An 18279-nucleotide genomic window follows, 5' to 3' on the forward strand; every position below is an offset into this window, starting at 1 on the left:
ACCCAGTGAACGCTGCGGCCTATTGCTGCAGTGCCACAACGTTGTCAGCGCCAACGCATGCAGCCCACATCTCTCTCGCACCAGCCCACATACCTCAAAGCGCAATTCAGGCGTCCACTGACACAGGGAGCTAGTTATTCGCACTTTCATTAAAATCATTGGAGTATAAAATGTTGCCAACGCCAACGCCAATGAACGCCGACGGCCTATGGCTTTAGTGCCGCGTTTCTGTCGTAACGTTGTCAGCGCCAACGCATGCAGCCCACGTCTCTCTCGCACCAACCCACGTACCTCAAAGCGCAATTCAGGCGTCCACTGACACAGGGAGCTAGTTATTCGCACTTTCATTAAAATCATCGGAGTCTAAAACGTTGTCAACGCCAACGCCAATGAACGCCGACGGCCTATGGCTTCAATACCGCGTTTGTGTCACAACGTTGTCAATGCCAACGCATGCAGCTCGCGTCTCTCTCTCACCACCCCACGTAAGTACCTCACAGCGCGATTCAGGCGTCCACTGATCCAGGTAGCCAGTTATGCGCACTTTGCTTACTGTCAACGCCAATGAACGCAATGAACGCCGACGGCCTATGGCTTCAGTGTCGCGTTTCTGCCACATCGTTGTCGATGCCAACGCATGCAGCGCACATCTGTCACTACCGTCAGGTAGTTTAAAGCACGACTGAGGTGGCCAAGTGGATTCCAAGAGATGGCAAGCGTATAGCAGGGGGCGGCAGAAAGTTAGGTGGGCGGATGAGTTTAAGTTTGCGGGGATACGGTGTCCTCAAATGGCAAAGAACAGCGTTAATTGGAGAGACCTGGGAGAGGTCCCTGCAGTGGGCGTAGTCAGGCTGATGATGGTGATGAGGTGTCCTCTGTTCCAAAGGGGGGGGGGGGGTGCAGTTATGCGCCTTTCCTTTGGTTTAGAAGCTCCCGCTCCATCGGTTCCGTAGCTTAGAGCGCGACTAAGGTGTCCACTGTCCCAGGGGGACAGTTATGCGCCTTTCCTCTGCTTTCGAAACTCAAGGCCGCGGTGGCTAAGTGGGTAAGCGATCGTGTACTGAGCCGGAATACCCGGGTTCGGATCCGACCGCGGCGGCCGAGTATCAAAGGAGGCGAACCGCAATAGGCGCCGGTGTGCTGTGCGATGCCAGTGCACGTTAGAGATCTCCAGCGATGCCAGTGCACGTTAAATAACCCCAGGTGGTTGAAATTTCCGGAGCCCTTCACAACGGCGTCCCTCATAGCCTGGATCGCTTCCGGACGTTAGACCGCATAAATCAAACCAAACCAAACCAGGTAGTCGAAATATTTTCCGGGGTTAGTTGGTTGGTTGGCCTCAAATAAAATGGCAGGAGATCTCCACTGTCTCCACCGAGATATATGAGGCAGTTACTGCATCATTTCCTTTCCTCAAAAAAATTGGCGGGGGCTTAGCTTTGGTTAAGCCTGGTAGGTTGCGAAAGCGCGCAGCGCCTCCAAGTGAAGGAACGCAGTGCGCCGCGTCTACAGGTCACGCGTGGCTACCGGCCGCCGCTACGCGACGACTGAAAGCGTCTTGGAACGCAATGCGCCGCGTCTACAGGTCACGCTTTTTGAGGAAAGGAAATGGCGCAGTAGTTCTCTGTCATCTCGGTGGACACCCTAACCGCAGCGTAAAGGAAGGGAGGAACGCCACCACCCGTTCGGCGCGATGCCTTGATGTTGCGACTGAAAGAAAGAGAACTTGTAGAACGCCGCCGGGCTCGCCATTCTGCGGCATATGCGCATTGATTAGCCAACCGCTCTTGCCTTTCTTCATCTGTTCCCTCGGCACGGCGCCGGCGTTTGCGCGCAGCACGTCGCTCCAGCGACGCCTTGTACAACTCCTCAGACATGACTAAACGGAGCGCGCCTGCGGCGCCCCTTGTATCCTCTCCTAGCGAGCGCCCTCACGCGGAGGGCCGAGGAGGCCGTCACGTGGTAGCCGCCGCGCCGAGCGAAGGAACGACTACGGCCGAAGAGACGTGTTGGGGCCCCTGCTCTCCTCTGGTCGTGACGTCACGCTGTCACGCCACGTGACAGCGAAGGAACGACCTCCACCGACGGCAGAAAAGTGCTAGCAATATTGCTTTCGCAATAAAACCAATTTCCACGTTCGATTACAGTGCAGCGGCTTGATGCGCTGCGGCAATCCGCTTGCTCTGTTACAGCGCGACGTGCTCAGCCTCTGGAGATGCGCGCGCCTCTTTGTCGCGACCGTCAGCAGCAGAGCAGCCAAACCCCACACTAGAAATTTATCCAGCTTCGGCCTCGCAGCCGCTTCGCAGCCTTGAGCTGTGGTAAATGAAAATTGGTTTTGAGGAAAGGAAATGGCGCAGTAACTGCCTCGCGTATCTCGGTGCCCGTTTATACTTTTCCGGCCGATAGTGCAGTGCGCCTCGTTCGAATACAGTGTTGTCAGGAAGGGCACAGAAGATAAAGAAGGACATCAAAAAGAAAAATCGCTCCTGACTATCGCTTCGTACATCGCATCTATCCGTGCCGTATCGCACATCGCATCGTATCGTATTGTGCATCAGATACATAAATGTGTCCCGGTTAAAAATGTGGAAACTAGCACGACCCACTCACCCGGCTGAGTGCAATGCGCATGCGCTGACACTATGCCGATACTGCTGCGTCGTTCAGCGATAAGTGCCTAACTTTCTGGCCTGCGCTTTCTCAATGTAAAAAAAACAAAAAAAACTGGGAGGCGCTCATTCACAGTACACGCGAACGCAGATCAGTGCCTTAAATTAAGAAACCACGAAAAGGACCGAAATCAGGAACCGGCCAGCCAGAACGCAGAAGATATCCCTCCCACACTCTCATACTCGCGCACTCGTTTTGAATCTTCGGCGTTCATCATCATTCGCCCACGTTTTAATCCCGAGGTGCACGACGCAGACTGGAAGTGAAGACGAAGACGCGCAAGCTCATTGTCGCCAGCGGCTGCGGTAAGCGAGCGGTGCCCTGCCGTGCATCGCAATCGCTTTGCGTATCATCCCATCTCGCCTTTCACTCGATAAGTTGCGTTCGCAAGCAGCGCCGATGAGCGACGCCGGAAACGCCGTTCCAGGATCCGGAGCCGCGTCCTGTTACGGGCAGCAGCCGCAAGTGACAATGCTGCCGCTGTCGGAACTCTTTCGCCACATGCCCAACCGACTCATGGCTATGCCTAACGCCGCGACCCACGTCATCGATGACTACATAATCCAAGAAAGCTTAGAACCGCTTCCCGTAAGCTATTTGGCAAGCGTGCACGATGATTCACGGACTGCTCTTCCCGTCAGTCTGCAATTACCATCTGCAGTAGCCCCGCCTCCAGGTTCAAGTGAGCTGCAAAACCTTGCCCCGGCTCGAACCTCGATCCCTGCGGTAAAGACTGAAGCGACGCCTACCCCGGTTACGGGTCCAAGTCTGGAGCCGGTTCTCTCCCAACTCATAGCCCTCGTCGCCGCTATGTCCCAGAACCAAACTCTTGCCATGAACCAGAACCTGAATGTGATCCCGGTTCCGGCCCCGCCTCTGATCCCGATCCCGATAACGCGTGCCACTGCGGAGCGTACTCCTCGCCTGCGGGTTTTGGGGAAGAGACACGTGCCTGCGTCCCATAGACCTCCGCTGTTGAGGATCAAGCCCCCCAGTAGCTGGACGATCGACGAGGTGGCGCTCTACATCCAGAGGCTTCCAGGATGTGCGAAATACGCCGAGGCGTTCCGCGAACAGCTCATCGATGGAGAAGCTTTGTTTCTTCTCAACGAACATCATCTGATAAAGGCGATGAACTTGAAACTGGGACCGGCTGTCAAGATTTGCGCCGTCGTAAGGTCACTGCGAGAAAAACTGTAGCGAAGTCGAGTGCGTTTCAAAACCCGTCGTTTTCAAACATTTCTTTCGCGTGTCAGCGTTAAGATTCAGTAAACGCGGGTGTGTTTTTTGTGCACTGATTCAAATGTGAGCTGGAATGTTTTTCCGTAAAATAAAATGTTTTTGTGTTGCCCAGTTTACTTTCTTCTTTTTTTTTTATTGCAGTATCTTTAAGTTAACATTGACCGCAACGACCCGCACTTCCGAAGCGGAATCAATGGAATGAAGCTCCGTTGGAAGTAAAGGGAGCGTTTGTCTCGCCGTTTTTTTTTTTTTGACGCCGCCGCGGTGGTGGCTCAGTGGTTATGGTGCTCGGCTGCTGACCCAAAAAGACGCGGGTTCGATCGCGGCCGCGGCGGCTGGAATTTCTTTGGAGGAGAAATTCTAGAGGCCCGTGTACTGTGCGATGTCAGTGCACGTTAAAGAACCCCAGGTGGTCGAAATTTCCGGAGCCCTCCACTACGGCGTCTCTCATAGCCTTAGTCGCTTTGGGACGTTAAACCCCATAAACCATAAACCATAAACCTTTTTTTTTTTGTGCTCTGTCTATTGCTCTTTGATCACTCTTCTCAAAGCACGAAACTAGTTTCTCGCAACTGCTTTACGGGGAGCGCGCCAGTTAATACAAGATGCTTCTAGAGTGTACACCCGAAGTCCGTCGGGCTGAGCCTCGTAACATAGAGTCGTCTCTAGGTTTGTAAAAACGAAACCCCAACGTTTCGGGTGCCTTCTTCAGGGGCGAGGTCAGCACGTAGCAGACCTCGCGTCCCCGTGGTCACGTGAATTTGAGATTTGGTTCTAAGAACACTTAGTTGATGTCAGACTCTCCTCTACAAGACTTCGCGCAGACTCCGGTGGTAGTTTGATAACGGATGCTCACGCCCCACAGGCGACACAGCCATCAGTCTTGACTTGCATAAAATACCCAGAGTTCCAGTTCCTGGTAAATACACTTTGTGCTTCCGGCAGGTAATCACATCCACTCAAGAGTAGCAACGCTCCTCTCGGTTTATCCTCGTGTACTGAACGGGCCGCATCGTCCAGATGGATGACCGCATCTTTCTCGACGTAACTGTATCGGGGCACCGCAAGGCTCTGTCTCTCGCTGCGCTGCTCAGGCATTCCGTAGTTGCATTACGCCTTGCACGCCGACAACATTATCGCCATTGCAACGAAAAAGTCAGCGGGGTTAGTCGGATATAGTGCGGAAAGTACCCTTCAACTCGGCCTAGATTCTGTTCGCCACCTGCTAGGTACCATGGGCACCTCCACATCGCCACAGAAGATCGAGCACGTAGAACCCCCACCCGTCCACAGAACGGCCGGTGTAGTGGCTATCAGGACCGCCTCCAAACCTTTGCATACATATCCAGCTCCTGTACTCTGTACAGATCCTAGGCACGCGCATTGATCAAGACGGTAAATGCACTATGTGGGTTACAGAAGTTCAAAATTACCACATCCGCTGGGTCGCGCATCTCCAGCAGTATACGCGATAGAAAGAGACGCGCCATGTTGTGCCGCAATTCTATAATCCTGTGTAATGTACGGATACAATTACCGCATGTTAAAAGAGATTTAAGACGGTAACGATGCGCTAAGGTAAAAGGAGTAGAACTGCGCAAAGAGAACGGCAAGAAAGGCACGAATTAGCGCAGTTTGACTCGTTCGCTTTAAATGAATCAAGTAGCCCGCCAGAGCGTCCTACTTCAGTATATTTCTTCTCCCCTGGGCTCTTCTCTACGTCTCAAGAACAAGGAACAAGCCGCACTCTTCTATGTGAACCTGATTGCCCTGTCAACATGCGTCTCGAGTCTGCGCCTTGCCTGTGCTTATGTGTGCCTCGTCCAGTTTCCTTTGCGCAGTTTTACTCGTTCGCTTCAAGCTTCTATAAGTGGTCAGTGAGTGTGAAAAAATTTCTTTGACTTAGCACAATCTGCCTGCTGCTTTTTTTCCGACACAAACGGAATCGTTGATGGTAAAAACTTCATTTCGAATGTGTTACACGCCGTAGTATTTGGAACTTTCTGGTAACTGATTATGCGGCAAGACTTGCTCACTATAACCGCTGCTCGTTTTCTATTTTTAAACCGGTTCATTAAGCAGGATTCACGCCTGCTGTGACCCAACATAAAAGTGACCCTTTGGTGCATACTTCTGTTCGTTGCGAAACTTCGTCGACGCATTAGGTAAAGTTCCCTAACCGTTCCTTGCCTTATTTCGGCGCAGGCTTGCAAATTGCATCGATTGTAAGCGCTCGATTCGTGCCCTCGAATATTGGGCTGCGGATTTAATAGACCCGTATCCACTGTAGATATCCTTCCCAAATTAGGGCAATGGGCGTCATAAATATGGTTTTGTGTTGAGATGAGATGAGTGGAGAGCATCGCTGATGATGATGTACGTGCACGCCGTCCGGCATTTCATAGTTCGGTGCAGCACGTGGAATCCCTGATGCCGGTCTCGAATGGCAAAACTCCTGCGTTCTTGGCCATGCCGTGGAAGGCGGAGTTGGGGTCGGAGAGCAGTTCCTGCAGTGGACCGTACTCCAGGACAGCGCCTTCGGCCATGACGAGAATTCTGCGGCGGAGAAAAGCGAAAGGCGCTCGCTTACATTCAGTGGTCATCAAGTTACGACACATAACTCGGAAAATAAAACGCTGAACCTCTAGCAAACATTATAACACCAAAAGAAAACATTCGTCGAAGCGAGGAGGCATGTGCTAAAATCCTTTCCATGCTTCAACGATATAGAGTCTCAGGCTTGGCTACTTGGCCACAGACCACAAAAAGATAATAAGACCCTCTTAAAACTGAAGTCAGCTAATGTAGACCTTCGTAATTAACGAAGTGTTTAAATTAGGCGCAACACAAGAGACCTTTTTGTTTGTTTGTTTTTTTCAGCGACAGTAGTTAATTCCGCACCTCGTAAGGTCGTGGTCTCGTACGATGGCGTCCGCAACGCGCGGCATAAAAAACCACGAACAAGACACCTTTAGCATACCATGAACCGTATTACCATGGAGAAAAAAAAAAAACTGAGGACAGCCTCCGGCGACAGCCTCGAAGCCTAGTATTAACAAGTAAAAATATAGTAAAAAAAAGAGTTTGTCCCCCCCCCCCCCCCCCCCCTGACCACGCCACGTGATAGCGTGCGGAAAAAATCTAGCCCCGCTGCGCGCGCGCATGCGCGGATTTAGCGCGGCAGACTGACTGTAGATCAACCTCCTTGCTGTAGACGCCCGCGCCGCGGGTCGCACATACGCGCGCACTAAAACATACCAGAATCAAAACACACAAGACTGACTCGGAGAGCGAAAAACTGAGGGAGAAAACGGCTTCGTAAACACTCGGCTTGCGAACGCTGGCCGCGTGACGTCACGCTCCCTCCTCAGTTTTTTTTTTTCCTCCATGCGTGTTACCGTTACCGGAGTACCGGGAGCCTGCGCGCCGTCAGCGCGCATGCGCAGATCGCCTTAAAGGCGCCAGTTGGTGCCAGGTGCCCGGTAGCTGCGCGCAAGCCTTCCGCATTGGGACCGATCAGCGCGTGTTCACTCGTGGTGGGTACCCAGCACTTCGGTCTCGGTAATAGTAACATGGTGCACGGTATGCGAAAGGTGTCTAATAATTGTGGGGACGCGCTCTACTCGTTCCCTTTGGTTTGCTTTCCCGCGACGCACCTCCCTAGTTAGTTACCTCAACTAACAAGAGAGGGCGCCTGCGTCGCAGCTATACTAGAGTTCCTGTATATGCTACACCTTTGGTAGCATATACAGGAACTCTAAGCTATACGAGCGCCACGGACGCCGCGTGACTGCTGCGCGCGCGCGATAGAGAGAGAGCACTCTCTCTTCGGCTGGGACACTCGACGCCCGCTCACGTTGAGGTTATAGCACACTGTAGTTGAGGCGCGGCGCTTCGCTCTCCGCCAGCGGGGCGCGACCTCCCGGCCGTGGAGTGTCCCATGCCCTAGCACGGGCGAACATTCGCTCGTAACCATGCTGGTGAGTCGGACGACCTCGGTTCTTTAGCGCATAGCAGGCGTTATTGTTGTGGCAATAAATGCCTGTTTGTGTCAGCCAAATGTCGTTCCTTTGTTTCTCTCAGAGCAATGCCGGTTGTGGTCGGCATGCACTCGGTAGCGTACGCGATCACGTGTTGGGGCCTGGAGGTTTTGAAACGTGTCAGCCGCGATTAACCGGGGGAGAGCGTATTTATCCCCTCATTACAACCACACGTAATAGACCCTGCTGCTGCACAAGCGTTACGACGTGCTCAAGGCAGAAAAAGAAAGCTGCGAGCCCGTCGAACCGCGGCACTTCGTGCAGTAGAACGCGAAGACCCCGCAGTGCGTGCTGCACAAGCAAAAGAAAGAAGGCGTCGGAAGCAAGCAAAAGCCAAATCATCCGCTAAGTCGTTTCACGAGCAGTTTCCGGGACAATTCCTTTCGTTACAGTTCTTGTGCATGCGGTCGTCTGTAGTTCCCCAATTACCTCGTTTGCCATCGTCTTTACCAACTGCGATATAGGAGGCGTTACCGATAGCGGATCTCACAACATTGAAGCTGTGCACTAGATGATGGTGAATATCGCGTTACGTTGCTGTAACTGTGGAGTACATTTTCCATTCGCTCGTCAGTTACTTTACGCTATTATAGTGCACAAGGATTACTGCAGTCGTTCCTACTCACTGGCTTTGAGTGCTTGATCCGAACTGGGGAGGAAACGCCCTTACTAAAGGGGGTTTCCAGAAATAGCACCCTTGTGGTTTGCCGCCACGGTGGCCCAGTGGTTATGGTGCTCGGCTGCTGACCCGAAAGACGCGGTTTCGATCCCAGCTGCGCCTGTCCCATTTCTATGGAGGCGAAACGCCAGAGGCACGTGTGCTGTGCGATGTCAGTGCACGTTAAAGAACCCCAGGTGGTTGAAATTTCCGGAGCCCTCCACTACAGCGTCCCTCATAGCCTGAGTCGCTTTGGGACGTTAAACTCCATAAAGCCTTTGTGGTTTGTTTGAATATTCTTTAACACATTTCAAAGGATGGAACATTAAATGTAGATATAGAGCACATCATGAAGTAAAATAATATTCCCTAGAAAGGGTATACACCTGGACTTGTTGATACATGATACGGAGAATTAAGTATCACGAGCAGGACAGGGACAAAAAGAAAACACACTGTGCTAACTTCCAACAGTGGTTTATCGCACATAAGAAAATTGTTTATGGGGATATATTACAGCCTCATTGCCAGTGCAGGAACGAGAGAAGATAGCAAACAATATCACCCAGATGCGCGAGTTCTTTTGCTAAGACAGCCATAAGATAAGGGGCGCTTACACAATCTCTTCCCGAAAATGTGATCCATCGGCTTCAGTGACTTTACTTGTCAACCGGTTTTGCGATTTTTTAAACATATATATATTTTTAGCAGCGATTACATTGACAATCGTGGCAGTCGACTTACAGACCTTTACCTATTCCTGTGCGCAATAAACCATTGTTAGAAGTTAGTGCTGCGCGTGTGTGTCCTGTGTGTCCCTGTCGTGGTCATGCTACGCATTTATGCTGAATTTTCCTAGCACTGCGGGACAGAGTTTACTCCAACGACATGCATCAGACTTTCTTTTCTACTCCGTTCGATCACATTACGTAGGAAACCCGGTACACGGACGGCAGGTTTTGTAGCCAAATACGGCGTCGGCTAAGCAGCTTTGTCAATTTTCGAAGCCGTCCGTTCACTCACTTGTCGTAGTCGAGCACGGTGTGTATGCGGTGCGCGATGGCCATCACGGTGCACTTGGCGAAGGCGTCCCTGAGCGTGGCCTGGATCAGCCTGTCCGTGTCGCCGTCCATCTGGGAGGTGGCCTCGTCCAGTACCAGGATCCGGGGCCCGCGCAGCAAGGCACGGGCCAGGCACACCAGCTGCCGCTGCCCCACACTGCACGGTGTGTTCAACACGAAAGCGTATACAATCAGCCTCGCTGACTGACACGTTCAGACGCAGCCTGCAGGGTTTTCCCAACTATAGGCAGACAAGTCACATATCTCATTTCATGCAGACGTGTTGCTAAGCCTGCAGCCGAGAAGTCCTCTCTTCAATCAATCAATCAATCAATCAATCAATCAATCAATCAATCAATCAATCAATCAATCAATCAATCAATCAATCAATCAATCAATCAAAGCAATTTTACATGGCGAAAAAGGTGGCCGGGATAAAATCTGCTACACTGCAGCTTGACTGGGCTGAAGCGGAAGACATAGTGACTGTTAACCTTCTGTGCGCTGCTGAGTAAGCTATATAGAGCTTTGAACTGCAATTTTCCTGCGCATCGGTGTCGACCGCAGCCTTCGAGCATGTTTGACCCCTATACTCTGTCAACGACTCACCGTCGTTACAACGATCGCACTGGCCTCCTTTGACTACAATCATTTGAGTAAACCTTATACATAATGCCGATTCAACGTTCGATTCCGGACCACATTTCATTCAACAAAACTCAAGCTTGCGGCCATCTTCACGGGAACTTTTCCTTCCCGCCAAGCTTACTCCCGACCAACCTCTTACTGTCGCAGCCCGCAGGTGACAAGACGAGTGGGACTTCGAATCCCTTCTCACAATCACCGCAAAACTTGAGAACCTTGCCACATTCTGAACACCGAGGATATACAACGTGGACACAGGGACACGATAGATGAAGTCATGAGGGCATTAGCAACTGTAATTTCTAAACAGCCGAGGAGGAGTTCTTGTATACAGATTAGTTATTTGCCTTTCTCTGTCGCTCTTCTGTCATCAACTACCCATTGAGGCCAGTAATATTGATTACAAAGGACCTAACTTTCTTGTCTGTTAATCCGGCAAATGACAAGCTCGCGCATAGGCCCTCTGGGCCCCGATTTTAAGTCGCGGCAAATAACTTCCATCCCAGCGCTGTTGTACGATATAGCCCCACACAGCGAAATGAGAGGTCGCAACACAAGCGTCGGCTCTCGTGCATTCACGAAAGGAAGAACAGTCTTCGAAGCGGCTTCTCCTCCGCCTGTATACTAATACTTTGCTGTGCCCGGCAGCTATCAAACACTTCGACCCTTCTTTCTCGGGCAGCTGTCCGCACTGTGCGGAGAAGTCTTCGGACATCTACCACATAATGTGGGCCTGCCCCTCCAACCCTGCTATCCCCGCTCACCCCAACCCAACCCGGGAGGACTGGGAGGCGACCCTGCTCGGCTGCTCTGACCTGCAGGCCCAACGGGCCTTGGTCGCGCGAGCCCGGGCGGCGGCCAACGCCACCGGGGTCCCGAACTAGGGACCTCCACCTAGTACTTGTAAGGGCTGGCCCCCTGTGGGCCAGCTCGTACATAACCTCTTGAAGTGTATCTGTATATAAATGTTTTTCACCACCCCCACCATCCAGTGGTAGCCTCTAGAAGCCGTAGCATGTGAATGACCCGCCAACAGTTTGCTTCAGCGGGACGTTAGGGATGCGACTCGTAAGACCCCACCTGAGGTTCGATCCGCCGTCTCCCGTATCGAGGAGGAGCCCCTCGGCTCGACCGGCCACCAGGTCCGAGAGGTGCGCCTGGCGCAGGGCCCTCCAGAGCTGCTCGTCCGAGTGGCTGCCTGTCGGGTCAAGGTTGTCGCGCAGGCTACCGCGCACCAGGCTGGGATCCTGCGTGACGGCACAGGTTCGATGCAGGAGCAACGAAAGGTGCAACGCGGAGTAAAATTTCACATGAGAGGCGACTCTGGTAATAAAAGTATGCGACTAATTCGTGACTGGGTGGAGATTGTTGGTGTTGTTGTTCTCAAGAAGATAATGGCGCGTACCCACTGCGGGGATTGGCCAAGACACAGGCGGCGACTGACAGGTGCTCAAAATTAAAAAAAAATACAATGAAAAATTAAAAAGAGAACAATTAAAACATCATCAATAATAATAATAAAGTAAATAAACAAAAATGAATTCAGGTTTGGTTTGGTTTATGGGGTTTAACGTCCCAAAGCGACTCAGGCTATGAGAGACGCCGTAGTGAAGGGTTCCGGAAACTTCGACCACCTGGGGTTCTTTAACGCGCACTGACATCGCACAGTACACGGGCCTCTAGAATTTCGCCTGCATCGAAATTCGACCGCCGCGGCCGGGATCGAACCCGCGTCTTCCGGGTCAGCAGCCGAGCACTATAACCAATGAGCCACCACGGTGGCGGAATTCAGGTTTGTTGACAAATAAACAAATCAAACGCTGTGAGATTGGTGACTGAAACAGGGAACAGGGCTAAACGCGCCATGTTTACGAAGCTTTGGTTACAGATGAATTTTAAACACGAGAAAGAGTTTAGTATTCTTGGCGCATCCAATAGATGGCGTCGTGAGTTAATCAGCTTTTAGTTTTAATTATTAGCTTTTGTGTGTGTTCCGTCTTTCTTGCGTTCTTGTTTTTTATTTTATTTTTTCTCCGCAAGGTCCGGGCATTGTGATCTGGCGTTGAATCTCAGTAGACGACACTAATTTCGTTAAGGAGCAAGTTAAGGAGCATGTGTTAACAAGTTAAGGAGCATGTGTGCCAAGGTAAATAGTGAGCGAACGGGAAGGAAGCAGTGCCAAAAGAAGCACAAGAACATGCACGTGAAATGTATTAAAAACGACGTCTATCAGATACCACTGTCATGCGGGCACACCTACATCGGCCAAACAGGGCGCTGTTCAAATGAAAGGCTGCAAGAGCATAAAAGATCTTTGAAAGGCGCCATCAGCAGTGAACTGGCAAGACATTGCCGAGAGCATGAATATGCTCCCCAACTTGGCAACACCACAATCATATCTACCTACCCAGACCAACGGACGAGAGAAATTGAAGAAGCCATCAACATTCGGCAAAATGGTGAAGAGTGCGTCAGCATCCCTTCCATTTCACTTCGCGACAGCGAAATTAACTATCTATGTATGAATGCATAATCTCATGCCACGTGGTTTTTCGTCTATCACGCCTTCCCTCTTTTTCTTTTTTTCTTCTTTTTCCTTCATTTTTTTTGCACGAACGAGAGGTATTTAACCGGTGAACGTGCAATAAAGCTTGGTTGTTAGTCAGCGTCATGTCCCTCTCTCTGCTTCGTCCCCGTTTGCGCTGTTTTTTAGCCTCAGATCATGCACCAACCAGCCCAAATTTCCACCCTTTTGAACTAATTTCGTCTTCATCGAAATGCGGTCGTAGCGGTCAGGACAAAGCCGCTATCTTGGATTTTAGCAGCCGAAAGGCACGGCCGCTAAACCAAGGCTAGCTACTAGAAGGTAGATTAAATTTATATTTTTTTGTTTTTGTTTTTTTTTCACGTGGCTGTACAAACTGCAGGCAGCGGCAGCGCGTGGACGGAAGGGTTACATCGAAACTGTTAGTGGTGGCCGTTCAAAAAATTTGCCTTTCACAAGCAATGGACGTGCACCGTTTAATTTTTTTTTATTCTACTGAAGAAAAGAGTCAGAGAAGCTCATCCTTGTATTTGTTCAAGCTTATAATTGTATGTACCTTCTAATCGTGGTTACTTCGCGAAGAACAGGGTAGCTTTACATTCTTCAACTGTCGCTGGTGAAACGAACGCACTTCGTGGTATGTTTGCGGTGTTTACTCAAATTATGTTCGACTATTTGACAGCAAATAACGTAGCCACCGAACATTCAATGTCTTACACTCTAACATTGCATTCTTTCGCTAAATAGACTGGGTACCGTTGGCATTCCCGCAAGCGCGCCACAGGGTCCCAGTAAACAGTCGTATACGTCCCTCACCTGTGGTATGACGGTGACGGCTGTTCGCAGTCGCCGCAGCGGCACCGTTGATATGTCGACGCCGTCGATGAGGATGCGGCCTTCAGAAGCCCTGAGGACTCGCAGCAGAGCCAGCACCAGCGACGACTTTCCGGCGCCCGTGCGGCCTACCACGCCGACCTGAGCGCCGCCGCGGAATAACGAGGACGACGTCAAGCTGGTGTCGCGACATACTTGGAAGCAAACGTCGCTTGTTGCACGGCAGCTCTTCGAGTGTATTCACGGTTCTCTCTTTCTGCTCTGTGGCAGGTAACCAAGAGGCCGACAGGATAGCTCGAGGATACCTTACTTTCCGAGCATCCGACGAGACCACGGAACTCGCGCCATCACCCTGGGAATACTCGGCCATACTACAAAACTATAGCGGCAGAAGAATGCGATATCCTCCACCGCACAAATCTCACAGCAGAGAGGAAGCTGTCACTTGGAGACAATTACAAACAGGCTCTTTCCCAAACCTACATATACTAAACAAAATGCACCCTACGATATGCGCGGACAAATGTCTCTGGTGCGACGAAAAGCCTACTCTATATCACATCACATGGGCCTGCCAAAACATAGACGTGGTTCCCAAAATACAAAACCCGAGTACGGAACAATGGGAGACTCTGCTGTCCAGCGACCACTATGAAGACCAACAAGGTCTGGTACAGCGAGCTCAATGGGCGGCAGTGGCCAGCGGAGCCCTGGACTGAGGGCAACCGACCACTGATTAGAGGCGGACGACTTCGACAGAGAAGGCTCCTGGGGATACAACCAAGACGTCTCTGAAGATGCCCCCAAACCGCAGGAAAAAGCATTAGTAGAAATAAAGTTTTCCCTTCCTTCCTTTCTCCTCTGTCGATCAGATACATGTCATGCTTGCGCTGTTCTTACGCTCCCGGAGGACTCAAGGCGTTGGGAGTTCAAGGCCATTTCTTTACCGTCAACGCTTGGCAAGTTTATTCTCCTCCGTACATTGGAGCCGCGGGGGTGAATCCGCTTCATTATTTTTTTTTGCGCGCTTATTTCTCTGACCAATGCATATCTAGACAATTTCGGCAAGTTTGCTCTTGCAGGGACGCATTAGGGACGACTGGCAGCGGTAGTAAAGCTGACAGAGATATACGAATGATCCGTAACTCAGTATGCCTTCTTACCCAGGCAGTAGCACGTTTTTACTGGACAGGATGCTGGGAATTGTATAGTTTGTCATAAATGAAGTTACATAACACAAAGTGGGCATTACACAAATTATGGGGGAACGGTAGGCGCACTAAGAGCTTTCGTAAGCTCACCTGCATGGAAAAGTAAAGATGAAAGGAATTCAATTCAATTACACTTGCAAAAGGAACTCGGGCGCATTTCAGCCAACTCAACAACACCTACTACACACCTACAACACCTACGATTTGTCCTTAGTGTCCCTTAAAGCATAATTGTACGTGAAAGCCCCGTTTACCTTCTCCTGCGGCTTAACGACAAATGTGATCCCCTTGAGGACCATGGGCAGTATCCCAGGCCTGTACGAGGCGGAGTACTTCTCGAACTCCACGAGACCCTCTTGGGGCCAGGAATCCTCCACAGGCGGCGCCACCAGCATGCTGTCGCCGGCGCCTGCCTCGTCTGAAGCGGTGTTCTCAACGTCGACCTGTTTTAGGAGAGGGAGGGTGCCGGAGGAGTGAAATGATTATGAATGCACTACAGCTGGCCACAAGCTTCAGTATAGGGTAACAGCTGCAGGGCAGATCTGGTTCGGTTTGGATAAGTTAGGTTACTGGCAGGGAATTAAAGCGTAAAGCAGGTTGTGTTAACCCCCTGCGCCACCATCATCGCCTAATGCCAACAACATCTGCACAAAAAATACAATAAGCAAACTATCCAATACTTCAGTTTTAGTTTAGTTTACTGGGATTTAACGTCTCAAAGCGACTCAGGCTATGAGGGACGCCGTAATGAAGGGCTCCGGAAATTTCGACCACCTGGGGTTCCTTAACGTGCATTGACATCGCACAGTACACGGGCCTCTAGAATTTCGCCTCTATCGAAATTCGACCGCCGCGGCCGGGATCGAACCCGCGCCTTTCGGGTCAGCAGCCGAGTGCCGTAACCACTGCGCCTCCGCGGCGGGGTTACCCAATACTTCAATAAGCGTTGAAACCTTTTAAAGGGCATGTTTTTGTACTTCTCAGCTCCGTGAACTTGAAGTCTGTTTCAGAAATGCTATGTGTACAGCGGAGCCATTGCGGTACTGGTTAGAAGGACGGCATAAAAAATGCACAGGCTATCACAAGATGTTTAGTTCGTGGTTTATGGCGTTTAACATCCAAAACTGACTCGGGCTATGAGGGACGCCGTAGTGGAGGGCTCCGGATAATTTCGACCATCTGGGGTTCTTTAATGTGCACTGACATCGCCCAGTACACGATCCTCTAGCTTGTGGGTAGAGGTGCGTTGGCGCTTCTGAAGGGTGGCGATGGATGGAGGGTAAAGATTGGTGGGTGTAGGGTGGAAACTCGTGGGTATACAAGAAGCATATTTAGCGGTCGGTGCACGGAGGTGCCCCATCGGAGGATACTCCGGAGGAAGCACCTCCGCGCCCGTAGGGTGTCTGAAATGTGGAGGCTTCACACGCACATATACCATGGATTTTCACCGAAAGAGGACTACACTGCTTACGCAGTAAACATGTCGTTGTCGCAAGATCAGTACACAGTGCATTTTCTTTTGGTTTGGTTTGGTCTATGGGGTTTAACGTCCCAAAGCGATTAAGGCTATGAGAGACGCCGTAGTGGAGGGTTCCGGAAATTTCGACCACCTGGGGTTCTTTTGCGTGCACTGACATCGAACAGTACACGGGCCTCTAGAATTTCTCCTCAAAAGAAATTCAACCGCCGCGGCCGGGATCGAACCCGCGTCTATCGGGTCAGCAGCCGAGCACCATAACCACTGAGTCACCGCGGCGGCCATTTTCTTTTCGTAGCAATGGCCGACTAAGGTGTTGCCAATATGGCTGCCATTACAGTTAGCCAGAATGCAGAGAGTGTGTTTATTCTAGTGCGGCCGCCTATTTGGCTCTAGGCTGAGCACATTAACTCTATGGTTCAAGGCTTGCCGTGCAGCAGGTACAGGCACAAACTAGGGACGCAAGCACACATGAAGCTGACTATCAAGTCACTGTTTCGCGCGAACATTATCCGTTAAATGCCGTCCGTCGGGAAATAAACAGAAAATTAACACAAGAGTCAAGATATTAGAACAATGAGAAGAGCAGCGATACTTTCCACCTTTTGCGCAGCCGCACAGGACGTATTAGAATCCACCCGATACACAACTTATTCTGCACACCAACAACGATAGCGGTTAGTCGACATAGATTTTATGCAGCGATTCACATTTGTGTTGCTAGTTTGGTTATTGGATTGTTACATGGCAAAGCAATGCTCTAGACTGAGGTGCAAGCGGCAGCTTATAATTATTTGTGACCCCCCCCCCCCCACCCTTTACCTGCTCTCCATATTACGCAATTTCTTTAATATGCACCTAAACCACATTGCGCGAGAGCTTTTGCATGCTGCTCATTCGTTGGTCGAACTGTAATTCACGATACGCTTGTAGACCTCACTAAACCTAACTGCTACTCTATCGAGCTGCCTGGAACGTCGTTAGTATCATGGCTGCTGCTCAAAACAGGTTGTCGTCGAGAATAACATGTTTCTCTTGCGTTTGATTGTTGTGATGCATGTATTCGCATGTGTGCTTCACCACGTGAGCATATAAAGAACTCCTTCCTCAGAGAATAGCAGTCAGTTTCACCTTTGTTTACTTGAATGTTTAGGCATTGCATTTTGAGAATAAACCGAATTGACGGCTGCTTTGTCGCTACAGGGTTTCTCTCTCTGTCTCTATCTCTCTCTCTCTCTGAGCACTCATTACCTGTGCCGAACAGACTAAAGGGTACGGCGCTGTTTAAAAATCACCTTCCTTGTTTCGTATTTCTTTCTCACGCTGGAAAACGCATCAAGACCGCTCGACCACTATCGTCCACGCTCACCTCTGCTGGCAGCTCGGTGTACTCGACAGCCCGCTCGAAGGACACCGTCGTCTGGAGCAACACGTACAGCGACAGGCACAAAGACACCGTCATCATCGGGATCTGTGAAAGGCAAACACCCGCGCCCTTTGAACGGACAAGCTTGTTTCGCTGGGAGCGTGCGTCTGAGCTGGCTTTTCATATGATTTGTATTGGGTGGATGCTAATGCTATCACCTAACTATCTAAACTATCACCCTCTTGTTTCAGAGGGTGATAGTTTAGAACACTACAGTCATGAAGTATTGCCGAGTATAGTGAGCTCCGTTTAGTGCAGTATATTAATCTGGTATTATGGTAGCAACACGCTAAACATTACACGGACAAAATAAAAACGAAGACACAACAGAAAGAGCGCAAAATATAATGTAGTTTATTATTTTCCTGATCGAAATCTACTCCACCTTGGCTAGTTCCCCTGTATGCATTGCATGCTATTTTTGTAGGGGTTTACCGTCCTAAAGCAACTCAGGCTGTGAGGGATTT

The 18279-nt window shown here is 50.6% G+C and overlaps 1 protein-coding gene across 4 annotated transcripts in view; it reads right to left on the bottom strand.

Annotated features, from left to right (window-relative positions):
• Positions 1–5546: 5546 nt before the first annotated feature.
• LOC149335322 (ATP-binding cassette sub-family C member 3-like) overlaps positions 5547–18279 on the bottom strand; it is a 64317-nt gene continuing 51584 nt past the window's right edge. For all 4 annotated transcript variants that reach the window (XM_089552009.1, XM_089552007.1, XM_089552008.1 and 1 more), the window contains 6 exons: positions 17756–17857; positions 15164–15352; positions 13681–13839; positions 11400–11566; positions 9637–9831; positions 5547–6471 (listed from right to left, as the gene is read on the bottom strand). In XM_089552009.1, coding sequence (XP_089408135.1) covers positions 6315–6471; positions 9637–9831; positions 11400–11566; positions 13681–13839; positions 15164–15352; positions 17756–17857 — 969 coding nt within the window. In that variant the 3' untranslated portion in view covers positions 5547–6314. The remainder of the gene's footprint in view (positions 6472–9636; positions 9832–11399; positions 11567–13680; positions 13840–15163; positions 15353–17755; positions 17858–18279) is intronic.

The sequence above is a fragment of the Amblyomma mixtum genome, chromosome 7 (genome assembly GCF_055824585.1).
Source record: "Amblyomma mixtum isolate Tamu chromosome 7, ASM5582458v1, whole genome shotgun sequence".
NCBI classification, from domain to species: domain Eukaryota; kingdom Metazoa; phylum Arthropoda; class Arachnida; order Ixodida; family Ixodidae; genus Amblyomma; species Amblyomma mixtum.